The sequence below is a fragment of the Protobothrops mucrosquamatus genome, unplaced genomic scaffold, assembly GCF_001527695.2.
Source record: "Protobothrops mucrosquamatus isolate PMUCROS unplaced genomic scaffold, P.Mucros_1.0 scaffold6, whole genome shotgun sequence".
Taxonomy (NCBI): domain Eukaryota; kingdom Metazoa; phylum Chordata; class Lepidosauria; order Squamata; family Viperidae; genus Protobothrops; species Protobothrops mucrosquamatus.
The window spans coordinates 6,219,685-6,238,475 of NW_015386393.1; the positions used below are offsets into that span (position 1 = coordinate 6,219,685).

Genomic DNA, 18,791 nt, shown 5'->3' on the forward strand with positions numbered 1-18,791 from the left:
TGAAAGCTCACCCCCTTTTTTCCTCTTACCGCCCGCATCCCAAATCTCCCCAGATAAAAACTGGCGCCCTTCTCACAGCATGGGCGTATCTGACAAATCAAAATGCTGGTTTACTGAAACAGAAAAACGTGGCTAGTTTCCCCACAGAACAGAACAGAAAGCAGCCAGTTTAAATACGGGCAGTCTTCGACTTACGGACATAATAAAACCTGCCCATCACAGCCATAAGTCACCCCAGTTGTAAAAGTGGTCAGTCACACGAGTGACCCGATTCTACAGATTTTTCTTTTGCAGTGGTCACTAAACAAATCACCACGGTTGTTAAGTGAATCTGCAGTTCTCGAGTGAACCAATGGTTTACTATGGGCACGGTTTTGCTGGCTTTCAGTAAAACTGTGGTAAATGCAATCGTGGGGCCATTAGGCTGCTGCACATGGAGTAAATGTGGCTGTGTTGCTGAGCACCTGGAATTTGGTCCCATGAGGGCTATGGCAACCATTGGAATTTTGAACCCAAGTTATAATTTACTACAGGTAGTCTTCGATTTACAACAGTTCATTTAGTGACCAAAGTTACAATGGCATTGAAAAAAGTGACTTATGACCATTTTTCACACTTGGCCATTCCAGCATCCCAATGGTCACGAAATTTTCATTCGGATGCTTGATAATTGACTCACATTTATGAAGGTTGCAGTGTCCTAGGGTCATGTGATCCCCTTTTGCAACCTTCTGACAAGTCAATGGGTCACTTAACAACCGTGTTGCTAACTTAAGAACTGCAGTGCTTCACTTAACAAATGTGGTGAGAAAAGTTGCAAAATGGGGCAAAACTCACTTAACAACTTTCTCACTTAACAATATACATTTTGGCTCAATTATGGTTGTAAGTTGAGGATTACCCGTAGTAAATTGTAAGTAGGTTGTAAGATACCTCCATCGTAACTTTGAAGAGTGGCTAAGCATAAGTCAAAGACTATTCTATCTTGCTTTTTAAAATAGATACGGTGTCACAAAATCAGAATATACCAAACTGGACTGTTGAAAAATACAGTATAATCCTCTTCCTTAGCCAACAGAAATCACAAGTGTGGAAATGATGCTGCTTGCTCAGGAAACAAAATCACACACACACTCCACAAATCAGAGCAACAAAAAAGCGTTTAAACATCTAGAATAATCCTAAAAAAAAACGAGTTTCTAAAGTGCTTCCAGCTGTTGATTCAGTAATTACACAGGACTTCCTTCTAGAAGCTGTTCCTGGTATGGCTACAGCTGCTCTTTCCAGAATGAAGCGTTGCTGGCACACCGAAGTGGCTCAGAAGCGTTTATAGGAAATTGGACGCTCCCTGCTAGAATGTCCCTCAATCCGAGAAGTGAGTCGCGAGGGGAATTTTTCAGGGGAAAGACCCAAGAAAACACCATTTATCTCCCAACTTCCATTCAAATTGCCTCCAGTGCAATTAGCTGAGGAAAGCTGGGTTGGGTTTTCCCAACATGGTACAGGTAGTCCTCAACTTATGATCAAAATCAAGCCCAAAATTTCTGTTGCTAAGTGAGACAATTCTTAAATGAGTTTTGCCCCATTTTTACAATCTTCCTTGCCGCAGTTAAGGGAATCGCTGCAGTTGTTAAGATAGTAACGTGGTTGTTAAATTAATCTGGCTTCCCCGTTGACTTTGCTTGTCAGAAAGTTACAAAAGGTGATCACGTGACCCGGGACAGTGCAACCGTCATAAATACTAGTCAGTTGCCAAGCATCTGAATTTTGACCTCATGGCCATGCGGCAACGGTGGTGTGAAAATAGCAATAGCACTTAGATTTATATACCGCTTCATAGTGCTTTACAGCCCTATCTACAGAATCAGCATATTTTCCCCAACAATCTGGGTCCTCATTTTTCTGATCTCGGAAGGATGAAAGGCTGAGTCAACCTTGAGCCGATGAGACTCAAACAGCCGAACTGCGGGCATTAGCATTCAGCAGAATTCGCCTGCAATACCGTATCCCAGGGGCCTTCAAACTTGGCCCTTTTATGATTTGTGGACTTCAACTCCCAGAATTCCTCAGCTGGGCATGCTGACTGAGGAATTCTGGGAGTTGAAGTCCACAAGTCATAAAAGGGCCAAGTTTGAAGACCCCTGCCGTATTCTAACCACTGCGCCACCACGGCTCTTAAAACTGTAATAAGTTACTTTTTTCAGTGCTGTTCTAACTTTGAATGGTCACTAAATGAATTATTGTAAGTCCAGGATTACCTGTAGTGTTTCTCCAGAATGTGAAAATGGTATTTGCTTGTGCTAAATACTAAATGAACTGTTGCATGTTGAGGTCTACCTGTATAACCCCATTGGCTGAGTTTACCAGGATCATGAGCTCTAAACATGATTTTCAAGGCACCATGACTGACTTCATACTTCATACGCTGAAGTCCTAACACGGAAGCCACGGTATTTGCTTTGCGTCAGGGGGAGGGAACTGAATCAACGGCCAGGTTCAGATTTTAGCAATAGAGTTCCACAGTCTCCAACATTCATTAGAATAAAAATAGAGACATTGGAAGTTGTGCAGTGGTGCTTAAAAGTATGTGAACCCTTTTGAATCTTTAGCATTTCCGCATAAACATGACCTAAAATACGTTCTATTTGCCACACAAATCCTAAAATTAGATAGCAAACCCATTAAACTGATGAGTCAAAAACATTATACTTGTTTATTGATTTATTGACGAGAGTGATTCAAAGCTATGTATTTAGGATGTGTGGATAACAAACAGCTTACATTCTGGAGCATACATTATTTATGCAGAAACGTTGAAAATTCAAGAGTTCGCCAACATTTAAGCACTGCTGTAGATATCCGTCATAGAATACAGGTAGTCCTCGACTTACAACCTTTCATTAAGTGACCGTTCACTGAAAAAAGTGACTTATGGTCACTTATTATATGATAATTTTCATTCTGTTTTTTGGTTTCGTCTATAGAGAATTTATTGTTTTTTGCTGATAGCGGCCTATAGTTACATAGCTAAGATAGGTAGCCATATACATTTTCTAAATAAATAAAATGAATACATCTCAATAGTCCAATGTCATTTATTCCACCTTGTCAACCATAAAACTGTTGGAAGGATTGTCCATTTATGGATGGAAAGCACCTGGGTGTGCCTCGCTTCCCTTCCTTGTTTCTCTTTTCTTCTGCAGAGGTATTAATGTTTATTCAACACTGTTAAATATCTAATGCCAATTAATAAGTAAATAAAAAACCTCAAGTTGATGACATGCATTTTATGCATCAGGGAAACTGAAATGGAATAAATACTGTTTATTCTTTTTATATTCATTTTTAAAAGCACTCTTCCATGGTCTTATTTATTTGTAGTCTGCCTTGTTTTTAATAGATGTAAGAGCTGTTTTGTTTTATTGTAAGCCACTCAGAAATGGGTGGTTATATAAATTAATATACTAAGCTTCAGCAATAACCCGTCCTAATGAATACTGTGCCTTAAATAAAAATGTACCTTTTTTTCTTAAAACAACCCAACCCTTCAGAGATTGCCAAATCCCACTGGTTCTGGATGAAATTGTGCCATACTTTGGGTAGCTCAGGAAGGGGGAGCCCTCGACCCCCCAAAATGACACTCATCAGGTATCTGAACCACGGCTTCCAAAGTGGGACGCCAGCAAAAGCAGCCCCAACCCTGCACTCACCAGAGGCTCCAATTCCTTGTTGTCTATGAGATTGAACTCTTTCACAAAATAGTAGAAGTGCTTACAACCTTCCATTTAGTGACCGTTCACTGAAAGAAGTGACTTATGACCATTTTTCACACACTTATTGGAGCCCCAAATCTCTGCTGCTCAGTGAGACATCTGTTCAGCAAATTTTGCCCCAATGTACAACCTTTCTTGTCACAGTTGTTAACTGAATCTCTCCATTTGGTAAGTTAGTAACACGGTTGTTAAGTGAAACTGGCTTCCCCACTGACTTTGCTTGTCAGAAGGTCACAAATGTGACCACATGATTCCGGGACATTGCAACTGTCATAAATATGAGACAGTTGTCAAGCATTTGAAGTTGGATCATATGACCATGGGGATGCTGCAATGGTTGTAAGTGTGAAAAATGGTCACAAATCTCTTTTTTCAGTGCGGTTGTAACTTCATATGGTCACCAAACAGTTGTAAGTCGAGGACTACCTATCGTTTGGCTCACTGCGCGTGACCAAAAAGGGAAAGGTTAAATTGCCACAAGATAATTTCTGTTCATCTTCTTGGGAGAACAGGAAGCAGAGCCGCTACATACACATTCCAACAGGAGATTTGAAGTGAAAGAAGTGCTAAAACTTTATTTTTTTTGCAACACGGGTGATTCCAATTAACGGCCGAAGCAGACTCCTAAGCTACTTACATGTGTGTCAGTGGATTTCTCCCCATTTCAGTTGGGTGCTTGCTTGATCCCACAAGTGTTGACTTCTGTTTTGGCGGGAAACCTCAAAACAACACTTCCAAATCAGCCCCCCCTCCCCCCCCCGGCCCCGTGACACAAGAAGAAAGACATGGAGATCTAAAGGATGCCTTACATTTAACGGTGGTTCTTTTCTTTCTTAAATGAACGTACATACTTCAATCATCCAGCAATCAGAGTGATTTTACAAAACATTTCATTACAAGAGCTTGGAAAAGCTCTTCTTTAAAAAAACAAAAAACAGAGGTGTATAAAAATGAAAGTCCCTCTAGATCATAAGATCTTGTCTGGTGGGCAGGGATGGTCTTCAATCCAGAGCCAGGTTTTCTGACGGCATCGGCTTGAAAGACGGCAGACAAATTCCCAAGACGTCAGTGACACATCCGCGAAGTCATGTCCTTCTGTCAAAGAGAGCACAATTAAATGTCACTTAGAAATCACATTTCTAAAAAAATATGTTATTACAAGTAGTCCTCGACTTAGGACTATAATTGAGCCCAACATTTCTGTTGCTAAGTGAAACAGTTGTTAAGTGAGTTTTGCCCCATTTTACCTTTTTTTTTTTGACCACTGTTTTTAAGTGAATTACTGCAGTTGTTAAATTAGTAATATGATTGTTAAGTGAATCGGGTTTCCCCATTGATTTTGCTTGTCAAAAGATCACAAAAGGTGATCACAGGACTCCGGGACACTGCAACCGTCATAAATATGAGTCAGTTGCCAAGCGTCTGAATTTTGATCAGGTGATCATGGGGATGCTACCTAGGGTTGCCAGGTGTCCACTATTTGAGTGGACAGTCCGCTTTTTTCACATTATGTTCACTATTTTCTTTCACAAAATAGTGGACATTTTTTTATTCAAAAGCTTTATGATGAAATGGTACGTAATCTAAAGCTGTACAGTCTACTTTTTTTACTACTTAAACCCCACCCCCCCGCTTGTCAACTATTTTTTGGAAGCAGACCTGGCAACCCTAATGCTACCATGGTCATGGGAAAAACAGTCCTAAGTGACTTTTTTCAGTATTGTTGTAATTTGGAACGGTTACTTAATGAACCATTGTAAGTTAAGGACTACTCGTATACTGAACTAAAGTAGCCCATGAATTACAACTGGTCACTTAATAACCATTCAAAGTTTTGATAGCCCTTCCTGTGGGCACTAATGACTCCATTTTGAAGTCAAAATGGCCACCTCCCCTCCTAGGTTATGTGACTGCACTCTGGGCACTTGGCAACCGGACCGTATCAATGGCTATTGGCAGAGTCCTGGGGTCACAATGTCGTGTTTTACAACAGTTTTGCCGAAAAGCTGCATTTATTTCTGGTTTTCAGCAAAGACAGCCCATAGCAAACCACTGATTTGCTTAACAACCACCACAAAATAGTCATTAATCCATCGTACTCTGGTGTCCTGTCATCACGCTGAGGGGGGACAGGGGATGGCATGCTTGGGATTTTTCCGCTTCTGCTGTTCGCTTGGAGATTAGGGAGTGGGACTCTCTTCAGAGATGGGACAGAGTTGTTCCCAGCTGGTTTTCGTGCCCTGAGTGTGAATTGTTATCTGCCTATCACCTCAGCATTCTCGAAATGTCTTCTTGGATCACACTAGTTGCCAGTGGGTTGATAGGGGGAGGGGGGTTGGGACTGGGGAAACCAAAAGAATTGCTTTGTGCTTTGCGCAAGACCCTCAGATTCCGCCTGACTTTACTGCATCCAGTTTCCCTCAGTAAACGTTCTTTTGATTCAAGTCAATGGATTCAAGAGACTTGCTTTCCACCTGGGCCAGGTCAAACATCAGGTGGAATCTGAGAGTCCCGCACAAAGTGTAAAGCAATTCTTTTCATTTCCCAGTGATCTACGTGCAGTAGTATGCCCCCAAAATACCCACTGATGGCGCTAAAGTGAGGAAAGTCACTCTGGCACTGGAAGGAGGGCAACTCAAGGGGTGCTCCATTCCGGGAGCCACTGTAAAGTTTAGAGTCTCGGTATGGCCCCCTATCAGCCATCCTGGACTAAGTTTGCACCAAATGTTTCTTGCAGACGTTTCATTATCTACCTTAGGTAACATCATCAGGGCTAGTGTATATCCATACCACAGGATCTCAAAATTAATGCAATTAAAAAAAAAAGCAGAGTTGTCATTTGACCCTTGTGCCAATGACAACTCAAGAAAAGCAAACAAACTCATGTAGAACTGATGGGTACAACAGAAGCCGCCCTGCATGTGGGAATTACATTCAGAGTAAAATAAAGGTAGTCCTTGACTTACAACCATTCTTTTAGTGACCATTCGAAGTTACCGCGGCACTAAAAAAAAAGGACTTATGACCATTGTTCACACTTACGACTGTTGCAGCATCCCCATGGCTACATGATCCAAATTTGGGTGCTTGGTAACTGGGATGAATTTACGACAGTTCCACTGTCCCGGGATCATTGATCTTCATTTGTAACCTTCCTAGTTGGCTTCCAACAAAGTCAATGGAGGAAGTCAGATTCCCTTAACCACCACATAATATTACAACTGCAGCGATTCACTTAACAGTTGTGTCAAAAAAGGTCGCAAAATGGGGCAGAACTCAGTTAACAACTGCCTTGCTTACCAACAGAAATTTTGGGCTCTATTGTGGTTGTAAGACAAGGACTACCTGTATTTATTTTTTTAAAAACAGCCCATTAAGTCTTTCTGGAGGCTAATTTCAATGCAGGGAACAGTTGGGTAGGACTACAGCTGACAATGGAACTGTATGCCATTTTAATTCCTTTCTATGCCAAAGAAGGCAGCCAACCTAAACAGTGCTGGGTTCAGACTGCAGAACACCACCAACACCACCTGGTGCCAGGGTTAAATGGGCATCTCCTCCAGCCTTTCTTTCCATTCTCTGTGGTCACATTGTCAAGGTAGTTCTGGGTGCAATTCAAGCTGCTGGTTATCACCTTTACAGCCCTGCAAGGTAGTACTTATGAGATTATCTATCTCCATCCCATATTTGCCCATCCCACACGATTTGAGAGGGCTGGAGCACTCCAGGTCCATTCCATTAAACACCACTGTCTTCTGAAACCAAGAAGATGTGCCTTCTCTCTTGTGGCATTTGCCTTATGGAATAGTCAAAACTTTAAGAAGTGTGGACTTCAACTCCCAAAATTCCTCAGCCAGCGTACTGGCTGGGGAATTCTGGGAGTTGAAGTCCAGCCATCTTCATGTTGCTAAGGTTGCGAAACACTGGGTTATATAGTGTATCCATTATTATATGATAATTTTCATTCTGTTTTTTAGTTTTGTCTATAGAGATTTTATTGTTTTTTTGCTGATAGCTGTTAGCGGCCTAGAGTTACATAGCTCAGATAGGTAGCCATATACATTTTCTAAATAAATAAAATGAATAAGTATCAATAGTCCAATGTCATTTATTCCACCTTGTCAACCATAAAACTGTTGGAAGGATTGTCCATTTATGGATGGAAAGCACCTGGGTGTGCCTCCCTTCCCTTCCTTGTTTCTCTTTTCTTCTGCAGAGGTATTAATGTTTATTCAACATTGTTAAATATCTAATGCCAATTAATAAGTAAATTAAAAAACTCAAGTTGATGACATGCATTTTATGCATCAGGGAAACTGAAATGGAATAAATACTGTATATATTTTTTATATTCATTTTTAAAAACATTCTTCCATGGTCTTATTTATTTGTAGTCTGCCTTGTTTTTAATAGATGTAAGAGCTGTTTTGTTTTATTGTAAGCCACTCAGAAATGGATGGTTATATAAATTAATATACTAAGCTTCAGCAATAACCCGTCCTAATGAATACTGTGCCTTAAATAAAAATGTACCTTTTTTCTTAAAACAACCCAACCCTTCAGAGATTGCCAAATCCCACTGGTTCTGGATGAAATTGTGCCATACTTTGGGTAACTCAGGAAGGGGAGCCCTCCACCCCGCAAAATGACACTCATCAGGTATCTGAACCACGGCTTCCAAAGTGGGATGCTAGCAAAAGCAGACCCAACCCTGCACTCACCAGAGGCTCCAATTCTTTGTTGTCTATGAGATTGAATTCTTTTACAAAATAGTAGAAGTGCTTGTAGCAGGTATTCACATGGGCTTCCGAGCCCATTTGGGCGATACGATCAAAGTGGTGGATGTAGACATGGACAAAGACGCGGAAGAGACGGGAGAGGATCTTTTTCACAACTTGGAGGAAGTTCTTAGGAAATGGAGTACCTGTGGAAGACCATGACAATTAATCTTCTTTCCTTCCTCCTTTTCTCCTCCCTCCCTCCCTCCCTCCCTCAATTTATTTAATCAATTTATCATATCCATGGCAGGAAAGATGGCAGACAATTTAGATGACTAGGCCAATATTATCTATGCAAGTTGTATATTTCCAAAATTGGAGTATCCCTTTCCAGCACCAAGGAAGAGGAGAGAAAATAAGGAAAAGCTACCACAAGGAGAGTTGGGCTACATACTCTGCAGCCAAAATAGGCGACTATAATTTAAGATTTCACCAAGATATAAACTGAGTTCAGAATACTGTGCTGAACACTAACCTGAGATTCTGTTTAATCAACAGACTAGACTTGAGCAAGCCAGAGCTGAGTGTAAAGGCAGCTGTAGAGAAGATGAAGCAAGGAGAACTGGATTTCAATACAACTGCCTCTCAATATCCATCCATTATGGTGTGAGGGGTGTGTGTGGAATTAAGAGAAGGGAATGAGGGAGGCTGCTTGCTTATGAAGGTTGACAAAGAACATCGTGGATTATATATTATCTGAAACCCAGTTATCTGAGTTCCAGTTTGAAATTTAACAATTTAATTTATTAAATCTGTCTGCTGCCACTGAGCATTTTCCCCCTTTTCATCTCCTGACTTGAAGTCTCCAATCTCAGGAATAATCAAGATCTCAAGATTCTGACCTTTTTTTTTTTACAAAACATTCCGGGCCCCGTAGCTATTGCACAAAGTCACGTAATGAAATGAACACTTCATCAACATTCCTTTCTGTATGTAAATGGCTCCATTCTTGAACTGCTTTCATTGTTCAGAAATTGCTCCTAGGTTCAGCCAATATTTTGGGAATTTTAAGTTCCTTAAGAGCTGCCTCTGCCCATTTAGGTATCAATCCACCTATTTTTATTTTCATATTTTTAAACACTTATAAAGGGGTCCTTAGAGGTCTCAACCCACTGCATTTGTTCAGCCTCCTGCTGGCATCCTCAGTGACACGCCTAAAAACCAGTTTCAATCACACCATTCCTGCTATGACCATCTTGACTTTTTTGAACATACTACAAAGCCCATGTATCTATCACTTCATCCAGGTTTAGATCTCACCCCCCCCAATATCTAATTACCATAACATAAAAGCAGAGTTTAATAACTACAAGTAGTCCTCGACTTAAAACCACTTATTTGGTGACCGTTCAACGTTACAGTGGCACCAAAAAAGTGACTTACTACATATTCTCACACTTACGGTTGCAGCATCCCTCCTGTCATGTGATTAGAATTCAGGCATTTGGCAACTGATGTCTATCTATGAGAGTTGCAGTGTCCTGGGATCATGTGGTTGCCATTTGTACCCTTCCCAGCTTGATAAGCAAAGTCAATAGAGGAAACTGGATTCATTTAAGAACAGCATGATTCACTTAACAATTATAGTGACTCGCTTAACAACCGTAGGCCAAAAAAATGTCATAAAATTGGGTGTGATTCACTTAACTACTGCCTTGTTTAGCAATGGAAATTCTGGTCCCAGGTGTGGTTGTAAGTTAGAGGAGTATAGGTAATCCTCGACTTATGACCACAATTGAGCCCAAATTTATGTTGCTCAGTGAGACATTTGTTAAGCGTATTTTGCCCCATTTTATGATCTTTCTTGCCACAGTTGTTAAGTGAATCACTGCAGTCAAGTTAGTAACACTGTTGTTAAGTGAAGCAGGGTTCCCCACTGACTTTGCTTGTCAGAAAGTCACAAAGGGATATCATGTGACCCAGGGTCACTGCAACCATCATAAATATGAACCAATTCACAGCTTCTGAATTTTTAATCATGTGACCATGGGGATACTGCAGGGGTTGTAAGTACCGAAAATAAGACCGGGTCTTTCTTTTTTTTTGCCTCCAAAAGAGGCACCAGGTCTTATTTTTGGGGTAGGCAGCGACAACCCCACCCAGCCGGTGCACTTCTTCTGGGGCTGAAGTTCTGCAGCTGCATTCGGGCCTGCATTTTGCAGTCAGGCCTTTTCAGAAGGCCTAAGCAGCCAAGTACCGAGCTATAGATTTAATCCATAGCTTGGCGCTTGGCTGCTGAGGTCTTGCAGAACAGAGCTATGGATTGAATCAGCCCTGTGACTGAGAAATGCAGGCCTGGCTGCAGAAGAGGCCACAGAAGAAGTGGGCCAGCAAGGAGAGGCCTGGCTGCAAGGTAAGTGGGTGCAGGGCGGATAGGGCAGCTCCCCACTCCCACCCTAGCTTGATTTTTAGGTGTGTACCTCGCCCCCAAACTAGAGCTTATTTTTGGGATAGGGCTTACATTAGACCCATACCCCCAAATCAAGCTAGGGCTTATTGTTGGTATAGGCCTTACTTTCAGGGAAACACAGTATGAAAAACGGTCATGTCACTTTTTTCAGTGCCGTCGTAACTCTGAACGGTCACTAAATGAACTGTTGTAAGTCGAGGACTACTTGCACTTGTAATTCCACGACTATTAAGTATACAGTTGCATTAGCCATTTTTGCCTAAAGCTCATGTTCATTTTATGATCAATTCTCTAATTTTCTTCCCGGCCTGTTCAACCTCTTCCCATCAAACTCACCAACATTTGTAGGGAAGAGATCCTCGTTGTTGATCTGTACTTCAATCCAATCCATGAGAAAGTTCATGTATTTAGGCGCAGAAAGGGCAGTGGGCTTGCGGTATTTCTCATCCTGCCACCGATACTCATACTTTGGGCCACCGGACATGACCGGGCAGGACTTTTCTGTGCAATAATCACTTATTGTCCCATAAATGAGGTTGATGCGGTTGAAAAAGTCCACCACGTGAACAGCCACCCAATCGTTCAGTTCCTCATCATGTGGGAGCTGCACAGCCAGCTTTAAATCCAGCCCGGCATTAAGGGATGCCTGGGCCTTTTTGTGAAGCTCAAATCGCTGTGTCCCGGGTTCAAATTTCCGTTTAGGCCGGAAGGTCCGATCCTTGTTAAAAACTTGTTTCAAAGGGTTGGCCATCTCCTGCTCCCCAAAGTTTCTGAGATCTAGGAAACCACCACCAGCACGACGTGCCTTCCAGGGACGACTGCTATAACCAACACCTTTAAATCTCCTTTTGAATTCCACTGGTGAAATTCGTAATCTGCAAGACAAAAATATATACAAAGAAGTTTGAGGGAGGTGGGAAAAGGACGGTCTCAAAATAAATTCTAAAATATGGTTCTTTGGGTACTTCTTTTATATTCTATTCAAATTCCCATTTAAAAAAAACAAGGTAGTATTTACACACATGGCTGGGTCAAAAAACTTGCCTTAGTGGAAATGCAACTTTGAGAAAAAGACAGTAACAATAGTAAGATGTACACAACAGCAATAGAAATAGCTCTCAATTTATGATCCTAATTGTAGCCTGCCTATTATGGTTGTAAGTCGTGACAGTCATAAAGCGGGTCATCCATGTGACTGATCCGGTTTTATGACCTTTTTAAGCTAACACTGTGGTCGTAAAGCAAACCCATGGTTTGTTATTGGGCGTTTTTGCCAAAAACTGGTTTCAGCAAAAATGTAGTAAAACATGGTCATATGACCATGGGATGCTGCAAATGACCATAAACACGGGCCTGTTGTCAAGTATCTGACCTGCTTGGTCATGTGACTGCAGAGGCGTGGCCATCATAACTTTGGAACCGGGTCATAAGTAGCTCTGGGGAAGTCCTTAATAATAATAATAGTAAAGTTGGAAGGGACCTTGGAGATCATCTAGTCCAACCCCCTGCTCAGGCAGGAAACCCTATACCATTTCCTTCGTAACTTTGAATGGTCACTAAGTGACTGATTGTAAGTTGAGAACTAGCTGTACTATGATTGACATGTGCAAGAAGAAAAGAGTTCTCAGCCTCACATTTGAAGAGAAAAAGAGAGACTCTGATTTCTTAGAATCTTCACTGATTTGAAGAATCTTCATTGCTTCCTAACACTTCTAATACGCTGCACCTATCACTGAAAAAAGATAACAGAAATTACTCTGGAGCAGTAATAGCTGTGAAGGTTGCCTGACTGAGGAAAAAAAAGGGGGAGGTAAACAAGAAGACACCTCCTCTTCCCCTCCCTTCTAAAGTCAGCTATTTAATTCCTTTAAGTTTCCTTTAATTGCTTCCCACTCAGTGTGCCTTATAAGAATCTGTCTGATAATTTTCCTGGGGTGGTGTCTGAATTTAAAATAATCATATCCAAAGTCCTTCTAGTCCAGCATCTGGTATCCCCCGTGGGATGCTTGCCAGGACATGTGAGCAAAGCCTAAAGTTCATTCCCAGTATCGATAGACTTACTCTGAATATGGGAGTTTCCTTATCTGCTTCTCAGCCCTGGATAGACCCAGCACCAATCAATCCAAGTTCCTTTGGGACCACCTCCATTGGCTGCCAAAGCCACACAGGGCCAGTTCCTCCTTTCCACAAACCAGTATGCACAGATAGACACCTCTTAATGTTGGACCTTCCACCGATCCTGTTTGTGGAGAACCATGTATAAAAATCCCAATGAACTCCTCACCCAATCTCATCCAGAAAGCCACATTTGGAGAAGACTCCGCTAATTCTCAAAAAGGCCTCTCATCAGATGCAGTGTGGGAGCAAGTAGGGCAGTGGTTCTCAACCTGTGGGTCGGGACCCCATTTGGGGTCGATCGACCATTTCACGGGGGTCGCCAAGCAAGGCTGTCCGCCATTTTTTTGTCCATTTTTTTCCCCTTTTCCAGCGGGTGCCTTACTTCCCTTGGGCTGGGCCAGCTGGTGGTCGGCCTGCTCCGTCTCTGCCGCTTGCCAGCTACGCCTCGGCCAGTGCAGGGGGCGGAACCACGCATGTGCGGCGCTCCCGGGCAGGGAAAGTCCTCAACTTACGACCAGTTGGGTAGTCCTCGACTTACGACCGGTTTAGTCCTTGACTTACGACCGGTTTAGTCCTTGACTTACGACCGGTTGGGGTCGCGGCATTAAAAAGGTTGAGAACCACTGAAGTAGGGAGAAGGCAGCAGCAGACGGATGCTGTGACTCCCCCGATTACTAAGAAACCACTCAGAAGCTGCTGTCACCGCATCCTGTAAGCACCCATTTCAGTTCTGTTAAGAAAGCGGAAATCCAGTGAATGTTTACCCAACTTGCGAAAAGGAGAAGATAAGCGAAGATCTCCTTTTGAAGCTCAAGACAACAAATTACTAATTTTCTTCCGAAATGAACCTGTTTGCTGCAGTTTAGCTCAGTCTTTCCCAACCCAGTTGCCTCTCTCCAGAAAAGCTGATTCCAATCACCATAATCCACAGCAACACCAAAGAGCTTGGCAAGCCGGCCGTACGAGATGCTGGAGGAATTGGAGAAGGCAAGGCTGGGCTTAACCTACCTTACAGGGTTGTAAGTAATAGGAAAAAAATAGGGAAAGGGAGTGCTACAGATGCCATTTTGAGCTCCTGCAGGAAAGGGAGAATATAACTTCAGCAAACAAACAAAACCTGTATTACAGAAATTGAGGCATCTGGGGTAAGAAAAAACATATCTCAGTTTACAGTCTGTTTGGTACTGGCTTCAGATTTCCAGGAAATGCATAAGCAAGGCTTAAAAGCAATATCCTTCCCTTCTTGCACGATGTGCTAAATAAGGTAGACTGCCTCTGCTCAGAGTGATTCCATTCTGTTGTCAAATCCATCCATCTATCTATCGGGTTTCCCCAAAAATAAGACCCGGTTTTATACTTTTTTGCCTCCAAAAGAGGCAGTAGGTCTTATTTTCGGGTGGGGGGGTCTTATTTTCCCCCCAATACCTGTCTTGTCTTGCGGCGGCAACACCTCCAACCAGCAGGAGGCCGTGTGACTGCTGGCCTATTTCTGTGACCCGCTCTAGGCAGGAGGCTGCGTGGCGAGGCAGCTGGGGGTGTGGGTAGAGCTGCCCCATAGGCCCCCAAACACTTTTCTCCCAAACAGAGATCTCATGGAGACTGGAATCTTTGTCTGCTTGTGAATGGGGTGCTTTGAAACGGAGCTAAGCGCTCCGTTTCAAAGCGCCCCATTCGCAAGCAGACGAAGTTCCAGTGTCCATCAGATCTCCGTTTGGAGGAAAAGTGTTTGGGTGCCTATGGGCCGCTTGGTAACCGAGCGAATCGCTCTGTTTCCAAGTGCCCCACAGGTGCCCAAACAGTTCCCCCCACCTCCGCACGCAGACTTACCTGCTCTGCGCCAAGGGGCCAGCGGGCTGCGGCTCGACACCATCGGCCCCTGTGTGCCCGCCACTTATGCTGGCTATGCCCACCTCCCGGGCTTATTTTTGGGGTAGGTCTTATTTTTGTCAAAACATAGTATCTATCTATCTATCTATCTATCTATCTATCTATCTATCTATCTATCTATCTATCTATCTATCTATCTATCATCTATCTATCTATCTATCTATCTATCTATCTATCTATCTATCTATCTATCTATCTATCTATCTATCTATCTATCTATCTATCTATCTAATCATCTATCTATCTAATCATCTATCCATCCATTCTCCACAATAACCATCCTGTGAAGTGGGTTGGGCTGAGAGAAGTGACTGGCCCGAAGTCACCCAACTAGCTAGACGAGAACTCACAGTGTCCTCTGCTTTCTAGGCCAGCCTCTTAGCCACTACTTTAAACTGGCTCTCCATCATACAACACGTGAAGTTGACTCGCTTGTAATTCAGTGCATTCTGAAATCGTCCTCCTTTGATTTTGGGCAATACAAGGCAGTGTGCATAATGCTGCCATCCATTTCCCCACAACATCAACCCTGTGAGGCGGATTCAGTTGAGAGGGAGGGATTATCTCAAAGTCATTCTGCTGGTGTTGAAAAGGAAGACTAAGGAAGATTAAGACTCACGGTCTTCCAGTTGCTGGACCAGCATCTTATCCACTACACCAGGGCTCTGGTCATGGTCCACTGCAACTATACTGGCTGGGGAATTCTGGGAGTTAAAGTCCACAAATCTTAAAGTTGCCAAGTTCGGAGACTCCTGCACCACACCAAACCGGCTCTCGGTTTGAATAACACCAATGAGAAATTCAGGAGGGCACCGATCCCAGATTAAACAGAGACAGCAGAATTTATCTCGATCTGCTGACCAGGCAACACATTTGTTTATTGACTGTGTTTCTAAGCAACCCCACATCTGTGGTTCTCTGGATGCTGTACACGAGGCTTATTTTATACAGAAAACTGCACCATCAAAAACATCAGAAACTAAGAAACAAAAAAACTGGTGCAAAAGTAATTGTTGTGAGACCCATGCCATTGCACCAGTAAAATATAAAAAATGTAAGTTCCAGAGATAGATGGTTATGAACACACTTGAGAACAAAATGGCCACATTGTAGGTGTTCCTGAGTGCCAATTCAAACTAGTGCAGTGTTTCTCAGCCTTGGAAGTTTATCGTAAAGTTGCCAAGATTGAGAAACACTGGAGTAGTGATTAAAGGGTGGGCTGGAAATCAGGAGTCCATGAGTTCTAATCCTGCTTTAGGCAGAGAAGCCAGCTGGGAGACTTTAGGCCAGTTTTTCTATCTCAGCCGAAGGAAGAAGCCAATGACAAACCACTTCTGAAAAAGTTGCATTTATTTGTCCGGGTAGCTGCCAGGAGTCAAGACACCAAAAATAGACGCTCCTGTTAAAAAGGTGAGTTTTCATCCTTGAGCCTCAGCTGTGCCCCACAGGAGAAATGAAACTTAATCAAATTACATAGTTTGTAAGCTGGCCAGAGTCTGTGGTTCTATGGCAGTGGTGGCGAACCTATGGCACGGGTGCCAGAGGCGGCGCTCAGAGCCCTCTCTGTGGGCACGCGTGCCATCGCCCCAGTCCTAGGCCTTCAGCTGGGTTTTATAAAACCTTTGCGCTTTAGGCCTCTGCCGCCATGTGTAAAAAAACAAAAAGGTTCAATCAGTCAATTTCAACTTTTCGTGGGGAAAAAAAAGATCTTGCAAAGTTGGAATTAATTGATTGAACTTTTTAGTCCCACCCAGTCTGCCATTACCACCGCAGCCACGCCCACCCAGTTGGCCACACCCAGCCAATGGGCCACACCCACCCGGCACTCGACGATGCATAAGTGGGTTTTGGGTTGCAGTTTGGGCACTCAGTCTCTAAAAGGTTCGCCATCACTGTTCTATGGCCTTACAGAGGAGATTTAATTAAACAAACAAACAAACAAAACAAAGCCATTCCTCTTAATGGCTGGGAAATTCTGTGAGTTGAACTCCACACAGCTTAAAATGGCTAAGGTTGAGAAATCCTGATTTACAGAGATAAACAGGCGAAGCAATCAATTTACAAAAACACATTCAAAACACAGATGTACAACAGAGGCAAAAGATGTATAGAAGCGACTGAGGAAGAGTGTCAAAGTGTTTGTTTTCCTATCAACCCCCAACTTGAAGTTCCTCAATTCGGCTGAACTGATGCAAAACCTCAATGAGTAATGCCGCTGAAGTGCACTGGCGGGGACAGCTGCCCTCCACCAAAAAGCCACTGAAAAGGGGAATAAAAAATTAAAAAAAACTAGTAACCTTATTTATTTAGAAGGGCCACTTCCTCTGTCATTTAAACTTTCTGAAAGGGTGTGTTGGCCTTTGGCCAACACAACAGCAGGACCCGAAAACAGCAGCAAAGTTGAAGGGGGAAGAGAAGACATACAGAAAAGAGCCAGTTTAAAGGGGCAAGGGAAGATCACCCTTCTCGCCTTATTTTGTAAGTAAAAGTCCCACTGGAGTGACAGAGTGAAGGGAACCTCAAGGTCATCAAGGCCAACCTCCTCCTATCAATAGCATAGCTGAGATATGGCTGTTCCATTTCAGCTTAAGCTGAGTTTAGTGTCACCCAAGGCAGGATGTTCCACTGCCAAACAGCTCTTAATTCAATAGCTACCATAATGCATGTCAGGTCATTGATTGTTGCTCCAGAAATGGTGAATGTGCCAACACTGGAAGTTTTTAAGAAGAAACTGGACAGCCATTTGTCTGAAATGGTATAGGGTTTCCTGCCTGAGCAGGGGGTTGGACTAGATGACCTCCAAGATCCCTTCCAACTTTATTATTATTATTATTATTATTATTATTATTATTATTATTATTATTATTAATAATGATAAAGTTGGAAGGGACCTTGGAGGTCATTGAGTCCAACCCCCTGCTCAGGCAGGAAACCCTATAATCAATTCTCATGGCTTCTCTGGATGAGTTCCCATATGTGAAGAGATCGTAATTAGCAGTTACTCTTTCTGTCTTACTACAGGTAGTCCTCGATTTACAACATTACATTTAGTGACCATTCGACATTACGCCACTGAAAAAAGTGACTTATGACCAGTTTTCACACTTATGACCTTTGCAGCACCCCCAGGGTCACGTGATTTACATGCGGGTGGTTGGCAACTGGTTCATATTTATGACGGTTGCAGTGTCCCGGGGCCCTGTGATCACCTTTTGCGACTTTCTGACAAGCAAAGTCAATGGGGAAACCAGATTCACTTAACAACTGAGTCACTAATTTAACAACTGCAGTGATTTGCTTAACAAATGTGGCAAGAGAAGTTGTAAAATGGGGCAAAACTCACTTAACAAATTTCTTACTTAGCAACAGGGCTTTTTTTCTCATAGAACGCCCAGAACGGAGTTCCGGCACCTTTTTTGGATGGAACCTTGTAGGGTAAGCAAAGCAGGTTGTATGACTTGTGTGAGTTCCGGCACCCTTTTTTTTTTTTTTTTAGAAAAAAAGCACTGCTTAGCAACATAAACTTCGGGCTCACTTGTGGTCGTAAGTCGAGAACTACCTGTACTAGATTGACTCACTCCAGCTGGGGTTGGAGGAAGATTTGAACACTTCCAGTATGTGTATAACAGGGGTGTCCAAACTTTTTTCAAAGAGGGCCAGATTGGATGAAGTGAATGTGCTGGAGGGCCGAACATTTTTCCGAACATTCTTTGAACCATTACAATTAAATGCAAATGAATTATTTTATGCCTCTTTCCTCTCTCTCTCTCTCTCTCTCTCTCTCTCTCTCTCTCTCTCTCTCTCTCTCTCTCTCTCTCTCTCTCT

General features: G+C 42.7%; 1 protein-coding gene across 2 annotated transcripts in view; it reads right to left on the reverse strand.

Moving 5' to 3' along the window:
- Positions 1–4,543: 4,543 nt before the first annotated feature.
- MOB3A (MOB kinase activator 3A) overlaps positions 4,544–18,791 on the reverse strand; it is a 24,819-nt gene continuing 10,571 nt past the window's right edge. Inside the window, exons 1-4 of one of the 2 annotated variants that reach the window (XM_015810026.1) lie at positions 13,023–13,105; positions 11,298–11,836; positions 8,495–8,697; positions 4,544–4,868 (exon numbers count right to left, since the gene is read on the reverse strand). In XM_015810026.1, the coding sequence (XP_015665512.1) occupies positions 4,839–4,868; positions 8,495–8,697; positions 11,298–11,712 (648 nt within the window). In that variant the 5' untranslated portion in view covers positions 11,713–11,836; positions 13,023–13,105 and the 3' untranslated portion in view covers positions 4,544–4,838. Of the gene's footprint in view, positions 4,869–8,494; positions 8,698–11,297; positions 11,837–13,022; positions 13,106–18,791 lie in introns of those variants that run through there. The other variant, XM_015810025.1, reaches the window with a different exon arrangement.